Source organism: Aegilops tauschii, chromosome 7, assembly GCF_002575655.3.
Source record: "Aegilops tauschii subsp. strangulata cultivar AL8/78 chromosome 7, Aet v6.0, whole genome shotgun sequence".
Lineage (NCBI taxonomy): Eukaryota > Viridiplantae > Streptophyta > Magnoliopsida > Poales > Poaceae > Aegilops > Aegilops tauschii.
Window position 1 is genome coordinate 641,342,095 of NC_053041.3, and position 17,398 is coordinate 641,359,492.

The 17,398-nt window shown below is 44.7% G+C and overlaps 2 protein-coding genes across 3 annotated transcripts; one reads left to right on the plus strand and one right to left on the minus strand.

The window, feature by feature from the left end:
- Nucleotides 1-1,276: 1,276 nt before the first annotated feature.
- On the plus strand, nt 1,277-2,668 carry LOC109734070 (tricetin 3',4',5'-O-trimethyltransferase). Its single transcript, XM_020293296.4, has 2 exons — nt 1,277-1,732; nt 1,811-2,668. The coding sequence occupies exons 1-2, from the start codon at nt 1,353-1,355 to the stop codon at nt 2,487-2,489; spliced, it is 1,059 nt and encodes a 352-aa protein (XP_020148885.1). The 5' UTR covers nt 1,277-1,352; the 3' UTR covers nt 2,490-2,668.
- Nucleotides 2,669-10,554: 7,886 nt separating this feature from the next.
- On the minus strand, nt 10,555-17,170 carry LOC109734071 (ent-copalyl diphosphate synthase 1, chloroplastic). 2 transcript variants are annotated; one of them, XM_020293298.3, is made up of 14 exons: nt 16,738-17,170; nt 15,663-15,767; nt 14,388-14,774; nt 14,096-14,279; nt 13,796-14,010; nt 13,567-13,687; nt 13,355-13,467; nt 13,014-13,240; nt 12,624-12,739; nt 12,437-12,535; nt 12,117-12,359; nt 11,591-11,717; nt 11,248-11,493; nt 10,555-10,934 (listed from the first exon to the last, which is right to left on the minus strand). In XM_020293298.3, exons 3-14 carry the CDS (start codon nt 14,644-14,646, stop codon nt 10,710-10,712), a joined length of 2,175 nt encoding a protein of 724 aa, XP_020148887.1. In that variant the 5' UTR covers nt 14,647-14,774; nt 15,663-15,767; nt 16,738-17,170; the 3' UTR covers nt 10,555-10,709. The 2 variants fall into 2 exon arrangements, with proteins under 2 accessions (XP_020148887.1, XP_020148886.1); XM_020293297.4 differs by having other exon boundaries at nt 15,967-17,104.
- Between the last annotated feature and the right edge of the window lie 228 nt (nt 17,171-17,398).

Below are 17,398 nucleotides of genomic sequence, written 5' to 3' on the forward strand. Positions count from 1 at the left end.
TTATATATTTTTTCTCTAGGCAATTTGTCTTCATCAGTTTCAGTAGCTTTGACAAAGGTTTCAACTGTCATGATGTGCAAAAATTTCATGTATATATCTCACGACACATTGTCTTTGATGAGAATATTTTACCTTTTCAAAGCATAGTCACAATGCTGAAGCCTTTCTTTGTTTAGAAATTTTCCCTTCGCCAAATTTTACTTTGGGGTCATTCGTGATGATAGCAATCAAATTTTCGACAATACCCATGCCCTAGGAAAATTTCTTATTTTTTTTATCTCAGGTGGATAAGCTCCCTCTATTTCAGCAACTATAAATTTTAGAAATGCTTAAAAATATCAAAAAAACAATGGTGTGTCCATATTAGAGTGAGTCAAGTGGCAGCAACTTCTTGTGGAAAAATTCATTGATTTGCCGTCTGGGTGAAACAAACAAAAGTAGAGCAAGAGTAGCATTTTCATGGTTTTAAAATGTTGTTAGGCATGTTACTTTGGCACAGCTCTTAAATGAATTGTAATTTTCGCAAAACTAGAAATCTAGAAAGGAAATACTGGGATCATTTGCTTCTGAGATTTTCTTTGCGATTTTTTGATGAGCAAAAATTAGTTTTACTGTACTGTCATGGCACGTCTCAGCTTACAACGCAGTGTCGACACAACTACAACCTTGCATCACTGCTGGCGGCCAGCAGGAGCTTGAGCGCTTCCCTAGTTATATTCCCTAAATGCCTATAAAATGCTTACAAGATGCACTAAATGGCTAGAGAATACACTTAATGCCAATGAAAATGGAAATATAGAAATAACAAAACATAAAAAGAAAATTGACAACAGAAAAGTAACAAGAAGGGTGTAGAAAAATAAGAAAAAAAATGTGTTTGACAAGTTTCACGTGGCAGTAACTCGGCAAAGCATATCTTTGTCGAGTGCTATGTTTCTGGCACTCGGCAAAGCTCCTCTTGGCCATGTTTTAGGCTTTCGCCGAGAGTTTTTTGTTTTTCACTCAGTTTCATGGTCTTTGAATATGCACTTTAACAACATTTAAACTTTGTGACCCTTAAAACTGCAAATATTATGTATAACTTCAGAAATAAAAATGGACAAAAAAACATGTAATAGTACATGCAACAAAGCGGTGAGGTCTAGCTCATCAAGTTATTGGTATCGGTGATTTCCTGGAGTTGCTAGTAGGTTGGGACTTTTGAGCGGTTTGGGATTATAGCGTGGCCATGCAGTACAAGTTACAACTAGCTTGCTCGTTATAAACCCCTTCAAAGCACACCGGCATGATCAGCTTGAGTCGCAACCACGTAGCCCCACCACCACCAGCACGTTCGTAGCTAGTAGGGTGACATGGCCGACGAGGAGGGTTGCATGCATGCGGTGCAGCTGGCGCTGTCGTCTGTGCTACCGATGACGCTCAAGGCTGCCATCGAGCTGGGCCTGCTGGAGATCCTCGTGGGCGCCGGCGGGGAGGCGCTGAGTCCGGAGGAGGTGGCCGCGAAGCTGCCGGCCGAGGCCAACCCTGACGCGGCGTCCATGGTGGACCGCATGCTGCGGGTGCTGGCCTCTCACGATATCGTGTCGTGCATGGTGGAGGAGGGCAAAGACGGCAACCTCTCCCGCCGTTACAGCCCGGCGCCGGTGTGCAAGTGGCTCACCCCCAACGAGGACGGCGTCTCCATGGCCCCGTACGTCGTCGTCGCCCAGGACAAGGTCTTCATGGAGCCCTGGTGAGCGTCAGATTGGCTTGCATTTCTGCGAACGAGATAGTGCAACTGAACTTGATGAATTTCCTGATTTGCTCGCAGGTGCTACATGAAGAAGGCGGTCCTGGAGGGCGGCAGCCCGTTCAACATGGCGTACGGGATGTCATGGTACGACTACGCTGGCACGGACCCGCGCTTCAACCGCCTCTTCAACGAGGCCATGAGACACCACTCCGTCATCATCACCAAGAAGCTCCTTGAACTATACACCGGCTTCGAGGGTGTCGGCACCCTCGTCGATGTCGGCGGCGGCATCGGCACCACCATCCACGCCATCACCTCCAAGTACCCGAGAATCAAAGGGATCAACTTCGACCTCTCCCATGTCATCTCCGAGGCGCCGCCCTACCCCGGCGTGCAGGTGGAGCACGTCGGCGGCGACATGTTTGAGAAGGTGCCCTCCGGCGACGCCATCCTCATGAAGTGGATCCTTCTCTCCTTTACGGATGATAGGTGTGTGGCGTTGCTCAAGAACTGCTACAACGCCCTGCCCGTGCACGGCAAGGTGATCAACGTGGAGTGCATACTGCCTAGGAACCTGGACGCCACACACCGCGTGCAGGGGTGCGTGAGCGCCGACATGAGCATGCTCGCCAACAGCCCCGACGGCAAGGAGAGGTACCTCACCGACTTCGAGAGGCTGGCCAAGGAAGCCGGCTTCGCCAGCGTCAAGGCCACCTACATCTACACCAACTTCTGGGCCATTGAGTACACCAAGTAGCCACATGGTGGAGACCTCTCTTCTACAGCTGCTGCTTTATATGTTTGATTTCTAATTTCGTATATCTTTCCATTATGCACAAACTTGTTCATGGCCCTATTCGACAGTTGATTTGTTTGCATTTACTGTGTACTCCCTTCCTACTTGGCATATAAGATTTGTCTGAAGTCAAACTTCATGAACTTTCATCAACTTTATATTGAAAAATATCAACATCTATAATACTAAAGAAATAAAATATAAAAATTAATTTCATGATACATCTAATGCGGGGCCGGTCCTGGAATTTTAGGGGCCCGGAGCGAAACTAAAATTCGAGGCCTTCAGTATAAAGGTCTAAATAGTAACCAACATATGTTGATATAATTTTTAGGTCAAGAAAATAAGTATATCCAAAATCAGTATGCATATCAAATAATATATATATATATATATATATATATATATATATATACATACTCCCTCCTTTCTGATTTATAGGGCTCAATTTAAAAATCTCACCAACCAAAGTAGATGGTGAGTGGTGGAATACTTTTTGTAATTTGCAAAAGCACCCAATTCATGCATTGGTCAATTTTCTCTTAATACTTGCATGCAATTATTTAATGCACCTTGGAATCTGAAATTGTGAGGGGGAACAATCACATTGAGCCTTATAAAATGAAAAAACTAAGATTTTGAGATAAGCCCTATAAACCAAAAAGGAGAGAGTATTACTTAAAATATTCTTCTAAGGTTCCAAGATGAAAATTCACTAATGATTGTACGTATCAATCTCATCCAGCAATTTCTTCTCAATTCATACTTCCTAGATGGCACGACAGTACTAAAATTGAAAAGCACAAAGAGTGCGATCAGAAAGCTATGAAAATATTAGATCAATTAGAAAATCTTCATCAAAGACAAAATCTGCTAGGGCATACCCTCGGCCTCTTGTTGCGGGGACGGCGATGAATTATCACATGGACGACAGCGCTGGCAACCCGATCGAGAAACTAGAGACTAGAGAGTAGAAACAATCAGACAACGTGGGACATGTATAGAATCAGAAACACAAAGGTCACTGCTGATTGGGAGGAAGAAAGACGAACAAGCAGACGTACCTACCTGGCGGCGCTGACTCCAGTCGAGATCGCATTGAGGATGCGGCGATGCCTTCTGCACTTTTTTTTAGCAACCATCTCTCTCGATGCGAGCCAAAGTGAGCCTGGGCCTCGTTCAAGCTTTTTGTTTTTGCGCATGGGCCTCCAGAATGAAGAGTAATAGTTCATGTACGTACCTGGAGGGGGCCGCTGGCCCCGGCGATCCCTATTTAACGCCCGTGTGCGTCAGAACGGCGTGGCTTCGCTGAAGCTTCGCCTCGCGACGCCCGCTTTTGGGCCGGCCGATGGTTGTTTCCAAGTTGCTTCGCTGTTTTCTTCTCTTTTCTCTTTCTGTTTCTGTTTCTTTTTTTCTGTTCCTGTTTCTATTTATTTTCTTCTCCTTTTTATTCTTCATTTTTCCATTTTATTATTTACTTTTTCTATATTATAGAAATTTCATTGGGTGTTACAAAAAATGTTCATCATACATTAAGGAAGTGGTCACGTTTTATTTTTACAAAAGTTCATCATGCATTATAAAAATGTTCATCGTATGTTGGATATTCTTCAATGAATATATAATCACTGTGCTTTTGGATTTGTTAAGTGTATATTACACAAACGTTCAATGTATATTAAAAAATTGTTCAACTTATATTACGAAATGTTCAGTGAGTTTTATAAATTGTTCAACGCATATATTCATATATTTTTCAAAAATGTTCATCGTATATCGAAAAATCGTTCATCTTATAATAATAAAAATGCAACATGTATTATTTTACATGTTCACCGTATTTTAAGAAAAAAGTTCAACGTATATTAAAAAATGTTCAGTGCGTATTTTTCAAAAAAAGTCAAAGTAGTGCGATTAATATTTAAAACGTCGCGCAACAAATCTATCACTAGAACTCGTTAGGTCTAGCGGTTAGTAGCACACTGTCAAGAGAGAGAGCTCGCGAGTTCGAGATTTAGCTCGCGCGTCACTTTTTGGCATTTTTTCTACGCGGCTGCAGCTCGTTGCCTCCAAATGGGCCGGCTCATTCATCCCTAGCTTCAGCGAAGGGTTGACAATTTGCCGCACGCGGGCGTCGACAAACAAATGGTATTGTGAATACTGGTAATTTTTCATGTAAACTTTGTTAAAGTTTACAAATTTGATTTAAGAAAAATATTATATGCAGCATAAAAATAAATGGAGGCAATGGTAAGTGACACTTGTCGCAAACAAAAATTGTACTAATGAGAGACACCAAGTTCTATTATTCAGTAGAGTCCACAAACGAGACAAGATTACTGAAAACTGTTGTTCTTTGAGAGTCAGAGAACATGCTCATGATTCTGCAAGTTGCTTTGTCGGGACCCTCTATTGGTCTGGCAACTGGATTTTCTCAATGTGTCATACGCTTTTCCAGTTTTTTCTCAGTAAACGAGAACTCAAATGAAAACAATACTGTAAAGAAGGAAATAGAGGGAGAGGGCTGGCGTAATGTGTTTGATGTATTATCGAGCCTCGAGGGCGAGAAGCCTCCTAGAGATAAGATGGAAACAATTCCTATCGAATCCCAGACAACCTCTAAGTACCAGATATATCTCTAACATCCCCCGTAGTCGTAGCAGTAGCGTTGCGAACAACAGAAGCGTCGTGGACGGTCAGACTGGAGAGAATAGCAGTCGACGGGCTGACATCCCCCCGTAGTCGCAGCGTGAGCGTCGTGGACGGTGTTGCATCGCGGACGGGTGGACCGTAGAGGAAGCCGAGGAGTTGCTCAAGCAAGGGGATATCCCTTTTTACCGTTGTCGAGGTAGCCGAGAGCGTAGGGCGGTGTAGCCATGGTCGAGGTAGCCGTGCGAGGGACGACGTGGTCGATGTCGAGTCGGGTTGGCCGGTGTCGAGCTAGTCGCCATGAACTGGGAAGAAGACCGGCGGCGGCGTCTAGGTTAGGAGCGTGGCGGCGGTGCTCGAAGTAGGCAAGGAAAAACCCGACAGCATGACGACGACCAGCGCGGACGGTGGCGTCCAGCGCCTAGGAGGCGGCACGGCGCAACAACACAGAAGTTGACGCGCGTGGTCGACGAAGTGTACCACGTGCCGCGGCGCTACGACCCGAAGGGGCGACGTAGCAACAACACGTGGGTCTGGGCGACTACGAGGAAGACCTCAAGGCGTCGGCAGGGACCGCACGCCACACTCACTACGGCTCGATGGAGCTATGCAGTGGCAACGCGAGGGTCGGTGCAGCCACGAGACGGCCTGGAGCGGACAACCTCGGGGCAGCGGTGGACTGGGGCAGCGGCACTACGGCACGAACGGGCGACGCAGCAGTAGCACGCGGGTCGATGCAGCCGCAGGGAGAACCACAGGGCGGCAGCTAACTACGGCCCGATGAAGCGAAGCACCGGCAGCGCGAGGGTCGGGGCATCCACGGGGACGGCCTCGGGGCGGCGGTGGGCCGCGGGCCGAGGCACTACGACCCGAAGGGACAATGCAGCGGCAGCGCGCGGGTCGGTGCCGCTGCGGGGAGAGCCATGGGGCGGCGACACTATGGTCCGAAGGAATGATGCAGTTGCAGCCTGTTGCTCGATCGGTGTAGAGGGTGCGATGTACTCGGGGACAGGGCAGCGACGACTGGCGCAGAGCGACGGGCAGGCAGACGCGTGGATGACGGCTTAACGGGCCGCCACGTTTTGCAAAGCCGCCAGGTGGTCGTGCCAGTGTTGGTGTAGAGGCGCTTGTGGTCGATGGTGACGGCGGGCGACCTCAACCAATCTTAGATTGTAAAATATTAAAAGAAACGCTGATCAATGCGACTGTCGAGAGAGAGAGAGAAAAATCCAGATCGAAGGCTCGGGAGAAAAAGACTCTCTAGGGCAGCCGGTCAACACAAACGGCGGACGAACCCTAGGTATGGGTGGCGCAGGCCCCGGTGGCGAGATGGAGATCGACCGCTCCGGGGGCGGCGTGGTGCGGAAGCGACGGCGACTGCTAGGGTTTGGATCGGGGTTAGGCTGATGTCATGCAAAGAAGGGAATAGAGGGAGAGGATTAGCGTAATGTGTTTGATGTACTATCGATCCTCGAGGGCGAGTATATATTGAGTACAAGACTTCGAGGGTAAGACGCCCCCTAAAGATAAAATGGAAACAATTCCTATCAAATCCCGGACAACTTCTAAATACCAAATATATCTCTAACAAATACAAATGAAGCAAAAACAAAACGTTATCTCCCCCACCGCCGTCGTTGGCGACCCCCACGGTCGTCCGGCGGTAGAAGTGTGCTCTCCTCCCCCTAGTCGAAGCAAGAAATATTTTTGCATTTTCGTTTTTTTTTTCAAACACATAAGAAGAAAGCGAAAAATTAAACTAATATGGATATACAATGAAAGAGGATGAACACCGACAACTGGAACGAATGTGTGATAAATGAATGTAATATCAGTGAGAAATACATACTATCCCAAGGGCTTTTGGCCTAACTTGGTCTATGGCCATGCCTGGAAATGGTCAGGTCCAGGGCAATACTCGGGCTCCTGAGGATCCCACTGGTAGATAGGCTCCTGAGGATCCCACTAATAAATGGGCTCCTCCGCCGGCTCTGGCTCAGGTGTTGGCTCTGGTGCTGAGGGTGATGTCAACCCCAATAAGCGTAAATGTGCTCCGCCATATTGGTGTACCTGCCCTTGGAAAGATCGAACAAAGGTGGCGCAGGCAAAGCATTTTTAAATGCATGTTCAACTATTTTCACAAACATGAGAAACATTATCTCTAATTCTCTATACACATTTAACATTTTTTGAAGGCTTGGTTAACATTTTTTTGAAATTTTGTATTTAAAGTCTTTTTATAATATATGTATTTAGAATATTTGGAAGTGTAAACGAAAGTAGAAAAAGGAAAAATAAACTAAACCAAAACACGTGAAAATAAATTTTAGAAATGAGGTTGTGGCCTCCCGCGCTCCTGCGTCGGCCCAACTCTCGCACTGCTGGACACGAGGCTCCCCTCTGTCTCGGTAGAAGAGAGGTATAGCCGCGCCCTGGGGAGGAGCACGAAAGCAATGTGTCACCTATACTGATTCCTATAGGAATCGCCTACGGGCGACAGAGTAGCTGGCCACCATTAGCTGCATCGCTCGACGGCTTCGCTTATGCCACGCCCCATCGCCACGCTCGATTGATATAGTCCGGTTTTCTTCCTATTGTTTTTTGATTCAATCTTCTTTGTTTTTTGTTGGTTTTATTCGATTTATTTTTTTCTTCATTATTTTTTGGTTTCCTTGTTGTCGCAATGGTTTTCTTCTGTATAGTTTGTTTCCGTTGTTTCTTTCTTTGTTTTTTTCATTTTGTTTCTTCATTTTTATTTTTTTCATTGTAGGTTTTTTCTTTTTTTCCAACACATGTTTACTTTGTTAGACACGTTGTACATTTTGGATGTACATGTAAAACAATTTTTATACTCGCTAAACATTTTTCAAATACATATTTAACATTATACCAAAACATGTTTTGTATATATTATTAAAATACACGTTAAACTTTTTTCAATGAATGTTGAAACATTTTCTAACAATTCATGAAATAATTTTTTTGAACTACACGAACATTTGTTTACATTGTATAAACATTTTTAAATGTCTCCTACATTGCTTTGAAATGTGTGACTTTTTCTAATTGTCACAAAAAAATTGCATACACATGATTATTTTTCGTACATATGATTATCATTTTTGGTACACATGATTAACATTTTTTTCATTTACGTTATACATTTTTTTCTTATACACCAGAATTTTTTTATACATGTGTAACCTTTTTTAAATGCAAGATTAACATTTTCAAATATAGTATTAAATTTATTAAATTTTACTATGGAGTTTTTGTATTATATTTATATCTATTTATATAATATTTAGAAATATAAATAGAATTAAAAAAATAAAATGTGAAGGAAAAACGAAAAAAATCACCCACGACATGAACATGATGCAGCCTTTGTTTACTGGGTTAGCCCAGCTGCAGGCTAGCCAGGCTACGCGCCGCAGTAAGCGGCACATGGCCGCATCCTAAGGAGGAGCTCTCTAAGTGAACAGTGCCGCGAGCGAGGGAGTAAACATTACTAGGCGAAATAACTAATTAAGGAGTACTCTTTGCAAAGTCCACCCTTACCCCAGTGTTTGTTCTCTTAACCGTGCGTACAAATCTCAAACCGTTTTCACCATTGGATTCCTCACGTCAAAATCTTCAAATTAGATCTCATTTTAGTAATTTTTGGCGATTTTCTTTCAACAAAAAAAATCAAACCGACAGCATTTTTTTCCTTTGCGAATAGTAACATGTGCAAGCAAATCTTTGCCTCCACAAGAAGACATTTTGTGCCTCTCTCAAAAAAACATGTTTTTTTTCTTTTTTAGAAGAGGTGCCTCTTGCAGAAGTAAATCCGTGCCTGCACAAGAAGTAAATCTATTCCTCTCGCGGAAGAAAAAAAATTCTTTCCAAGTGGCATGAGTGTGCTTCTCGCAGAAACAAATCCGTGTCTCCACGAGAAGTATATCTTTGCCTCTCGCGGGAAAAAAACATATACTTTTTTCTTTTCTGAGAGTCATGACTGCCTCTTGCATAAGCAAATCTATGCCTCCACGAGAAATAAATCTGTGCCTTTCGCATAAGAAAAGAAATAAAATACATTTTTGTTTCCTTTTCTGAGAGGCACGACTGTGTCTTTTGCGGAAGCAAATCCGTACCTCTACGAGAAGTAAATCTGTGACTCTCGCGGAAGGAAAAAAACACATTTCCCCTTTTCCGAAAGGCACAGTCACAGAAACAAATCTGTGCCTGCACAAGAAGTGAATATGAGCCTCTTGTAGGAAAAAGAAAAAGAAAGAAAAAATGTTTTCCCATCAAAATTTTTTTTTTGCCCAAAATGTATGTAAAACTAGGGGAAGAACTGAAAAGCTGGAAAAAACAAAAAAAAATCGTCTAAAAGCCAATAACGCATACAGAAAAGTCAAAAAAAATATCAGAGGGGACATCAGAATGCGAAACGTGACGGCGGCTGAGAGGGCGCCAAGTGACATACTCACAGCCCATCAAAAGTGACCCTTGAAGGGGCTCTCAAAGGAGTTCTCACTGATTAGTAGCTCTAGGGCGTGGCGCAGGAGCAAGCGACTCGTGCGCTATCAGCTGTATTTTGACGCTTGGTCCATAAAACATTAAAGCGAACATTATTAAGACGTCCTAGAGAGTAACCCAGGGAGTTGCTATATATCGCTCTTGGCAAGTGGAAGAAGGACGCTCGCCCACAGCAGCTAACTTGGGCCAGGCCTAATACCTTGTTTTTCGTTCGATAAGATAGATCGATAGATTGGTTTTGTTCGGCTTCGTGTTTTGCTAATATTTTTACTTTTCTTTTTCTCTTTTATTTTTGATTTTCAAAATAACACAAAAGTAAGAAAAAAATTGTCAATGAAAAAATGTTCACACAAACATATACTCCCTCCGTCCGGAAATACTTGTCATTGAAATGGATGTATCTAGATGTATTTTAGTTCTAGATACATTCATTTTCATCCATTTTGATGACAAGTAATTCCGGACGGAGGGAGTAAATATCTTCACAGCAAAAGGTTAAGTGCTGTTTGAAAAATGTTGTCATATTTTAAATTGTACTCGTTGTTTTTAAAAAATGGCAACATTATTAAAAAGTTCAATGTGTATTTAAAATTGCGCAACATTATTGTAAAAATGTATGTTATGTATTTTATAAAGTTCAATGTGTACCAGAAAATGTTCACACATTTTTTGGATTGTCCATCGTATATAAAACATGTAAATTTTGTATTTAAAAAACATTGATTATTTAAAGAAGCTTCATAGAGTATTTTGAAAGTTTTCACTATGTATTAAAATGTTCGTAGTTCATTTTAAAATATATTGATCGTGTATTTTAGAAAAAATGTTCATCATAAACTAAAAAATGATCATGTATTCAAAAACGTTCATAGTGTAATTTAAAAAAAAAACTGAAGGGAGCATTCTCCAAGTTGAATACGTCCTTCCTCCTTACAGCATTCTTTCCTATGTACATACAGATCCCACCTCCAACCCATCCCTACAATTGCAGGATAATCCTTCTTTCTTTCAAAACACATGTTCGAAAATGACCTTCGAAACATGTCTATCAAATACATGGTGAGGGCAGTTAGCCGCGTAGTAACAGCTTCTCACGACGCTCAACAAGGTTCGCTTCGTCTCGCTGCTCGTCCCATCGTCGTGCGTCTGGAGAAATTTCTGGGTGAGTTCCTGCATGCCTGCCTCGATTTTCTCGTCCATGTGGCTCATCGCCGTCTCGTTCGTTTTGGTGTCCTGTAAATAAATTGCATAATTAGTTCAATAGATGCACCGTATGTGCCATGTTTCTAATAAATGCCACGATGGATTGTAGCGCCGACTTAATAGAAGTTATTTCAAGTTAATTTACAAGCCAAAACTAGCATGAGATCCCTGAAGGTTTGGAGCTTGCTTGAGAGCCCGCTTGAGCTTACACACGTGGGTCATTCATTGCACACGAGTAACCAAGAAAGAGTGAGATAAGTTCAATGGAAAATACCATCAACCATGTATCACATGGTTCAATGGAAAATATGGCAAGAAAATTATTTCAGCGTAAAAGACCTACCTGAGAAAGTAACATCTTGTGGTGAAGGTTGTCGCAAATAGATGACGCAAGTTGAATAAAGCAAGCGCCATCCATGCTGTTTATCATCGATGATGCTTCAGCGGTTCGTCCACCACAAATCTCAACAATTTTGACTAGAAGCAAACATGTTTGTTTATCGTGAACCATGCACGACCCTGCTTGAATAACACTTGAATCGTATGTGTCATCCTCTCTATTTATCAGTTGCATCATCCATTCAATCCACTAGAGGTTCAAAGAAATATATTAGAATTTTTACCAAAGAGAACATTCTAGTAATTAGTAACTAAAAAAAACAGGTGCAATTGCTTGTCCAACTTACAGCACAGCGTAACAGATTGTTGATGTACACTGGTCCTCCACCAACAGGTAGTGTCTCTTGTGCCAATAAATCAATAAACTGCTGAAGTGCCCCCACAAGGATGTCCCCTTTTGCATCTCCTTTACGCCTAGATGGACAAATTGTGTCATGTAAACCATATTGAAAAATGAGAAGACATTATAATGAAAGTCCATGTTTTTCTAATGGCACAGTGATGGATTAAATAGTACTAGTGTTTAAAGATATTACATCATCCCTCATTAAGCAAAAAATATTACGTGACATCACGCAAAGTAAAAGAAAGCTATATATGCAAGTTTGAAGGTCTTAATTTCTAAGAGAGTGGATTTTATGTTTGCATCATAATTGTCCGCTGGTGGAAATCATCTACCAAATTACTAGTATTAGTTTGCTATTTTTCTTATCAGAAGAACAATTAGTCAAAGGGATCCAAATAAGCATGTAAATATTTATCATTTGGCGTGATAGTTTAGATTGAGCAGTAATGCTCAGTTAATGTGCTCACCATGATATAGTACTATTTCCTTCATGGAGACCGCCGTGCATAAACCGTTCCATCATTTCATTACCCGACAGATCACTATGAAGATATTTAGTAATAATGTTGGCCAGCACTGACACCTTGGCCCATGCAAGTCGCTCTGTGGCACGGCTTGGTTCGAAAATGCAAGCAGCAGCTAGAAAATAAGCTCTCAGAACATCTCTTAAAGCCACCCCAAAAGTCTCAAGGCCATTCTCAATAAACCACCTAAATACATAGAAAGACATGTTATGCAAGGAAAATGAGACATAATTAACAAAATGTTATGTGAGATCAATGCGTACTTTTGTAGGCCATGCCACTCAAGCTGATGTTGGACTTGGCAGCGATTGAAATCACGCTTTGCCAACTCAAGATAGGTGTTGTTGTTCACAAGTGGCATCCTGCCAAAGCCATTCAGCATATCAACTCTGGGATCTTTCCTCAAGAAGTATGGAATGAACCAATTGTCAGAATTTGATGATTTTGTACCTGTAGAGTGTCTTTCCAATCCAGACATCATTCTCACCACCATATTGATCTAGGTAGGCCCTTGCTTCTACACGCGGTAAGCTTGCATACCATGGGAAGTCCAGTGTATATTTTACCTATAATCATAAATAAAGGTATTTATATTCTTGTTCGTATCCAGATAAGGTTATTTTGTTTCACAAATATAAGATAATAACTTTTTAAAAATATGATAACAAGAGAGTGTTTAAAATAGTCATGTTATATATGAAAATATCAATTATAATTCTTTAGGGGCTTCGAAAAAAATTAACTAGCAAGTGTCATGAGCAATCAAGCCAAAGATTGTAAGAGTTATGTTTACTTCCTAATCCATCTAAACCGATTGATTGGCAGGATGGACGTGTTTACCTCGCCTGGTAGATCCTTAGCAATGATCCATTTGTCTCGAATCGTGCCCTGGGCTTCCCTTTCTCTAAGGAACGCATACGAGAATCTCCCTGCACGCTGCAACACATCCTCTCCAGGGAATCTTAGCTGAGAGGCCCTGTTCAGGTTGTACATCCCAGTGACTGCTTGCGTTGATTGCCCCGCGAAACAGAAGAACTCCCCGTCCTTCTCAAAGTTCTCAAATACACCTGCGAATGAATCAGCATCAGTTTTGTGTGTGACGCGACAAAATTATTATTAGATTCTGCAGAGTATGTACAGCACGATACAATCATCGGATTCACACGAAAAGGGGGTCGTACTCGGTGAGACGGTGTATCCATGCAGCCGCAGCAGCCGGAAGGCCATGGCTGTGTCATCCACGTCTCTTACAGCGGAGTTCCTTGCCCAGCATATCCCATCTTCAGTCCAGTGCCTACAGCATCAGTAAAGAAGTTAGAAGGAACTTTCCTCATGAAGCGACCAATGGTTTAAGCAATATTAACAAGAAACAGTTATGGATGAGAAAGTAAACCTGTGGACATAGTCCAAGCACTGTTTAATTTCTTGCTTGAAGTAGCGTGAGATTCCAAGACGCTCCAGCCGATCGACGACCCAGATGTGTTCAAAGAGATCAACCGGGTAAACATTGGGAACTGAAATGTGCCAATCAAGACGAACAATGCACACGGGATCAGGAATTACCAAAAAAAGAACTCAATCCCATCCAATAGCAGTGCAGTTAACGGTCATGGATCTCTTACCTCCTCCATTGAATTTCTTGACGATTCTGTCGATGTACTCGAAGCATTTTGCGTCACCAGTTTGCTTGAGAGCAAAGGCTGTAGCCGAAGGAGAATAGAGGAAGGACCCATCACTAGACTGGAGCCTGAGGATCTTGTGCCAGTCCACCCCGGGCATTCCTTCAAGGGAATGCAGGATCGTCGTTGGGATTCTGTGCATCATCTCCATCGGAATCCTACTCAAGGAATTAATAATTAATCAGGAAAATGTTAAGTAATTTCCATCTCTAGGAGGACTGGAGGATAAAACGGGGTACCTACCTCTTGAGCTTCACTTCTCTGTTGGCATATATGCGCTGCAGAGCATGGTGATCATACGGGAACCCAATGCCCAAGCTCTTGGCCACCTCCAGGAGAGAAGGAAACGCAATCTCGAAGCCGATGGGCATCGACTCCAGGTCTTCCTCTGCTAGCCTCCACATGTTCTCTTCCAGAAAAGAGAGCCCTGAAAAGAAAAACAGAATGCATTGTGCGTACATTTAGTTGAAAGACCCTGCTTCATTTGGTACTTTAGCAGAGCAGCTGAGTGTATTGGTTTGTAGATTTGCAGTACCTCTAATGCATTTATCAGGGCCAAGAGACCACTTTGTGAGAGCCACAACACAGGCAAGGGTGTTGGTGATCCGGTCGTAGGCGGAGAACAGGGCAGCGTCTCCCCAGGAGCCGTCTGGGAGCTGGTTGTCGAGAATCCACTGGAGGGTGGCGGGGAACTGGGGGCTATCGCCGTCATCAAGCCTCGGCACCAGGGCGACCCAGGCAGTGTCGTATGCCGACACGCTGATCTCGCCATCACTCATCGATCCCAGCATCATCCTCACTTGGTTGACCAGTGGCTGCCCAAACTCCGCCCCAGGAATCACACAGTAGTCGTCGAGGTCACATGGTTCCTCGGTCCGTTCTAGAATCTGAATATCATTTCTGACAAGGTTTGTTTGCAACACTGCAGGTACATCGAAACACACGAATGATTAAATGTATCCAGCGTAAGGCATGACATCATTTTGAAGTAACAAGAACAACAATGCCTCGAAGTGCAAACACGCTTTGAAATTTCAGCTCCAGGCCCAACTTTACGTGATTGTAAAATTAAATTCAAGCTCCACTCTATACAGCTTGAGATTGGGTTAAGTTCGGCTAGGATTTTATTAGCTGATAAAAGAACGATGGCAGTGACAAATTATAGTACTGACGGCAACAAGAACAAAAGTATGTCGAGAATATTTCTATCATCATATTTGACTTTAAACTGCAGAAGCACTCTTTTCTATAGTTCATGCTTTGGGATCGGAAAGAAAGCTACATCCTTGCTCTAAAGTAGAATTCTTTTAGGTTTGGATTCCTTCTCTTCATGAGGCCAAAAAGCCATAAGCGTCATTGACGGACTGTTTATTCTTTTCTCACCTACTAGTTAACGTGTTGTGTGCTCGAAAAATCTGAATCCTACCCCTCTCTTGTATACCTTTTTATCATGTTTCTGTGCACTCTGTCAATATGTTTGTGACTCCTCTTGGCGACTAATGGCATGCCGTGTCGTTTTATGGAAAAGGACCAATAGAAGCTGACAGATTATTTGTTCTTGTCTCGACTACTAATTAACGTGCTGTGTGCTCTACTGCTTGGAGTACATTGGCTGGCATAATGGCAGATAGCAAAACAACAGACAGAGAAAACAGGCGGCCGGCTGAGATTACTTAGTAAATTAGTAATGTATACGGCGCTTGCCCGGTGCTAGCTAGATGTAGATAGTAAAAAGCCAGCGACGGAGAGAACATAAGCATAAAACAAAGACAAGATCATCGGGTCCCAGCCCAAGTGAAGGCAACAATACCTTTAGCACTTGATACGCTGGTGGCCTGCGCAATCTGGAGAGCGACGCGTGAGCCGGCGGTTTCCACAAGGGTGGCATCTCCTTTGCCGCTGAAACGGCATGGACCTGATTGTTCAAAGAGAAAGGTATCAGAATCAACCTCACGACAAGGGCCTATGTCGGTTTCGTTTCAACTTCAACACTGAATGGCCGACACTTATGGTGCATCCACATAATTAATCGTGGCACACATGAAACATCGTATAAACAAGAAACCAGCGCCGCGCAAGAAAAAGCATGATAGAAAGTGACATCGATCGAGCACCTTTGACGGCGAGGGCGCGCGGGCGTGGTCCGTGGCCACCGTAGCCCGACGGCACCCACGCCGGCGGCAGGAGGTGGAGCTGCATCATGGCCGCGGCAATGCACGTTCCTCAATCCGCAATGAACGGCACTCCTCCAATCCCTCGCGACGACGACGAGCCGACAAGTGTTGAGGATGATGGTGGGTTGTTGATAATGATGAAGATGAAGACGAAGCAAAGAAGGGGTGAGGGGGCGGCAGCTAACGAATGAGCGAAAACGAGAATGCACAATGGATGTATGTGCGCCGTGCGGTGCATTGCATATATAGTAGAAGGATGTAAAGAAGTAAAGAAACGCGGGAGACGGGCGTGGGAGAAAGGGAATGATTCCTGCGCGGCAAAGGCTCTGGTAGTGGACAAAAGGCTTTGAAACGCCCGCTTTGTGAACGGGTGGTGCGAGGGGCGAGGGCGAGATGCTCCGCCCCATCACGCCAAGATGCCATCCCATAGCCGGTCCAGTCCGGTCCGGGGAGGGGAGGATGCCAGATCCCTTTTCTTCAGGCGGTCGGTAATCTGCCGATCTGCTTCGGTTCCGGCAGATTCCTCGTCTTGTCCGGAGCGGAATAGAAAAATGGAAGGCGCGTCGGCGATCCGCGCGTCGCATGCGGGGGAAATCCCTCGTGTTGCGTCCGTCCCCGTTGTTTATGTTCGGCGGGCGGGACGAGACGGGACGGAACGAGGAACACATGACGAGAGCTACGGCTGCGCTGCGTGCCGGGATGGGTTGATACCTTGGGTGTGGCGAGCCGCGCCGACGACGCCCGGAGGGGGCCAGGCCGCCGCCGGTGGAGATCAGCTGCGGCGGCGGCCCGGCGGGGGCAGGGGACGCCGCCGTCCAAGGCCGACGGCGGGGCCGGGCTCTGGGTCGCTTGGGCTTCCAGCATCACCGCCGCTCGGAGGGGGAGGGGGAGAGGGAGGACGGGGGCCGGAGCTCCTCGGCGTCGGGGGGTGGTTCTGGGCGGCCGGCGGGGGATCGATGGCTGGAGATGGGGACGGAGCGGAGCATGGAGATTGCTCTGCTTTTTCGACCACGGTGGTGGGCCCCACCGCCGCGCCGTCCACCTTTATCCTTGCCCGAGATTCGGCGCTCCTTTCCTCTTTTTTCCTTTGTTCGTCCGTTCCATGGCGAAAACGCCACGCGCCGCCGCCCAGCCCCAGGTCCGGCCGCCGTCCGCCACGTGAAAGCCACGTAACAGCATCTACAACAGTCGGACTTGGCAAATTCGGCCCCTCAATGACCCGCGGACGTGCCCGGACGCGTCCGCGGACAGTGACCAGACGCTCCTCAAATCGCGTCGTCCACCTTTGTGTCTCTCATATCCGAACCCGTGTATCCATATTATAGCATGCGACGTTGATCAAACTACGTAGATCAACTCCGGACATAGAAAT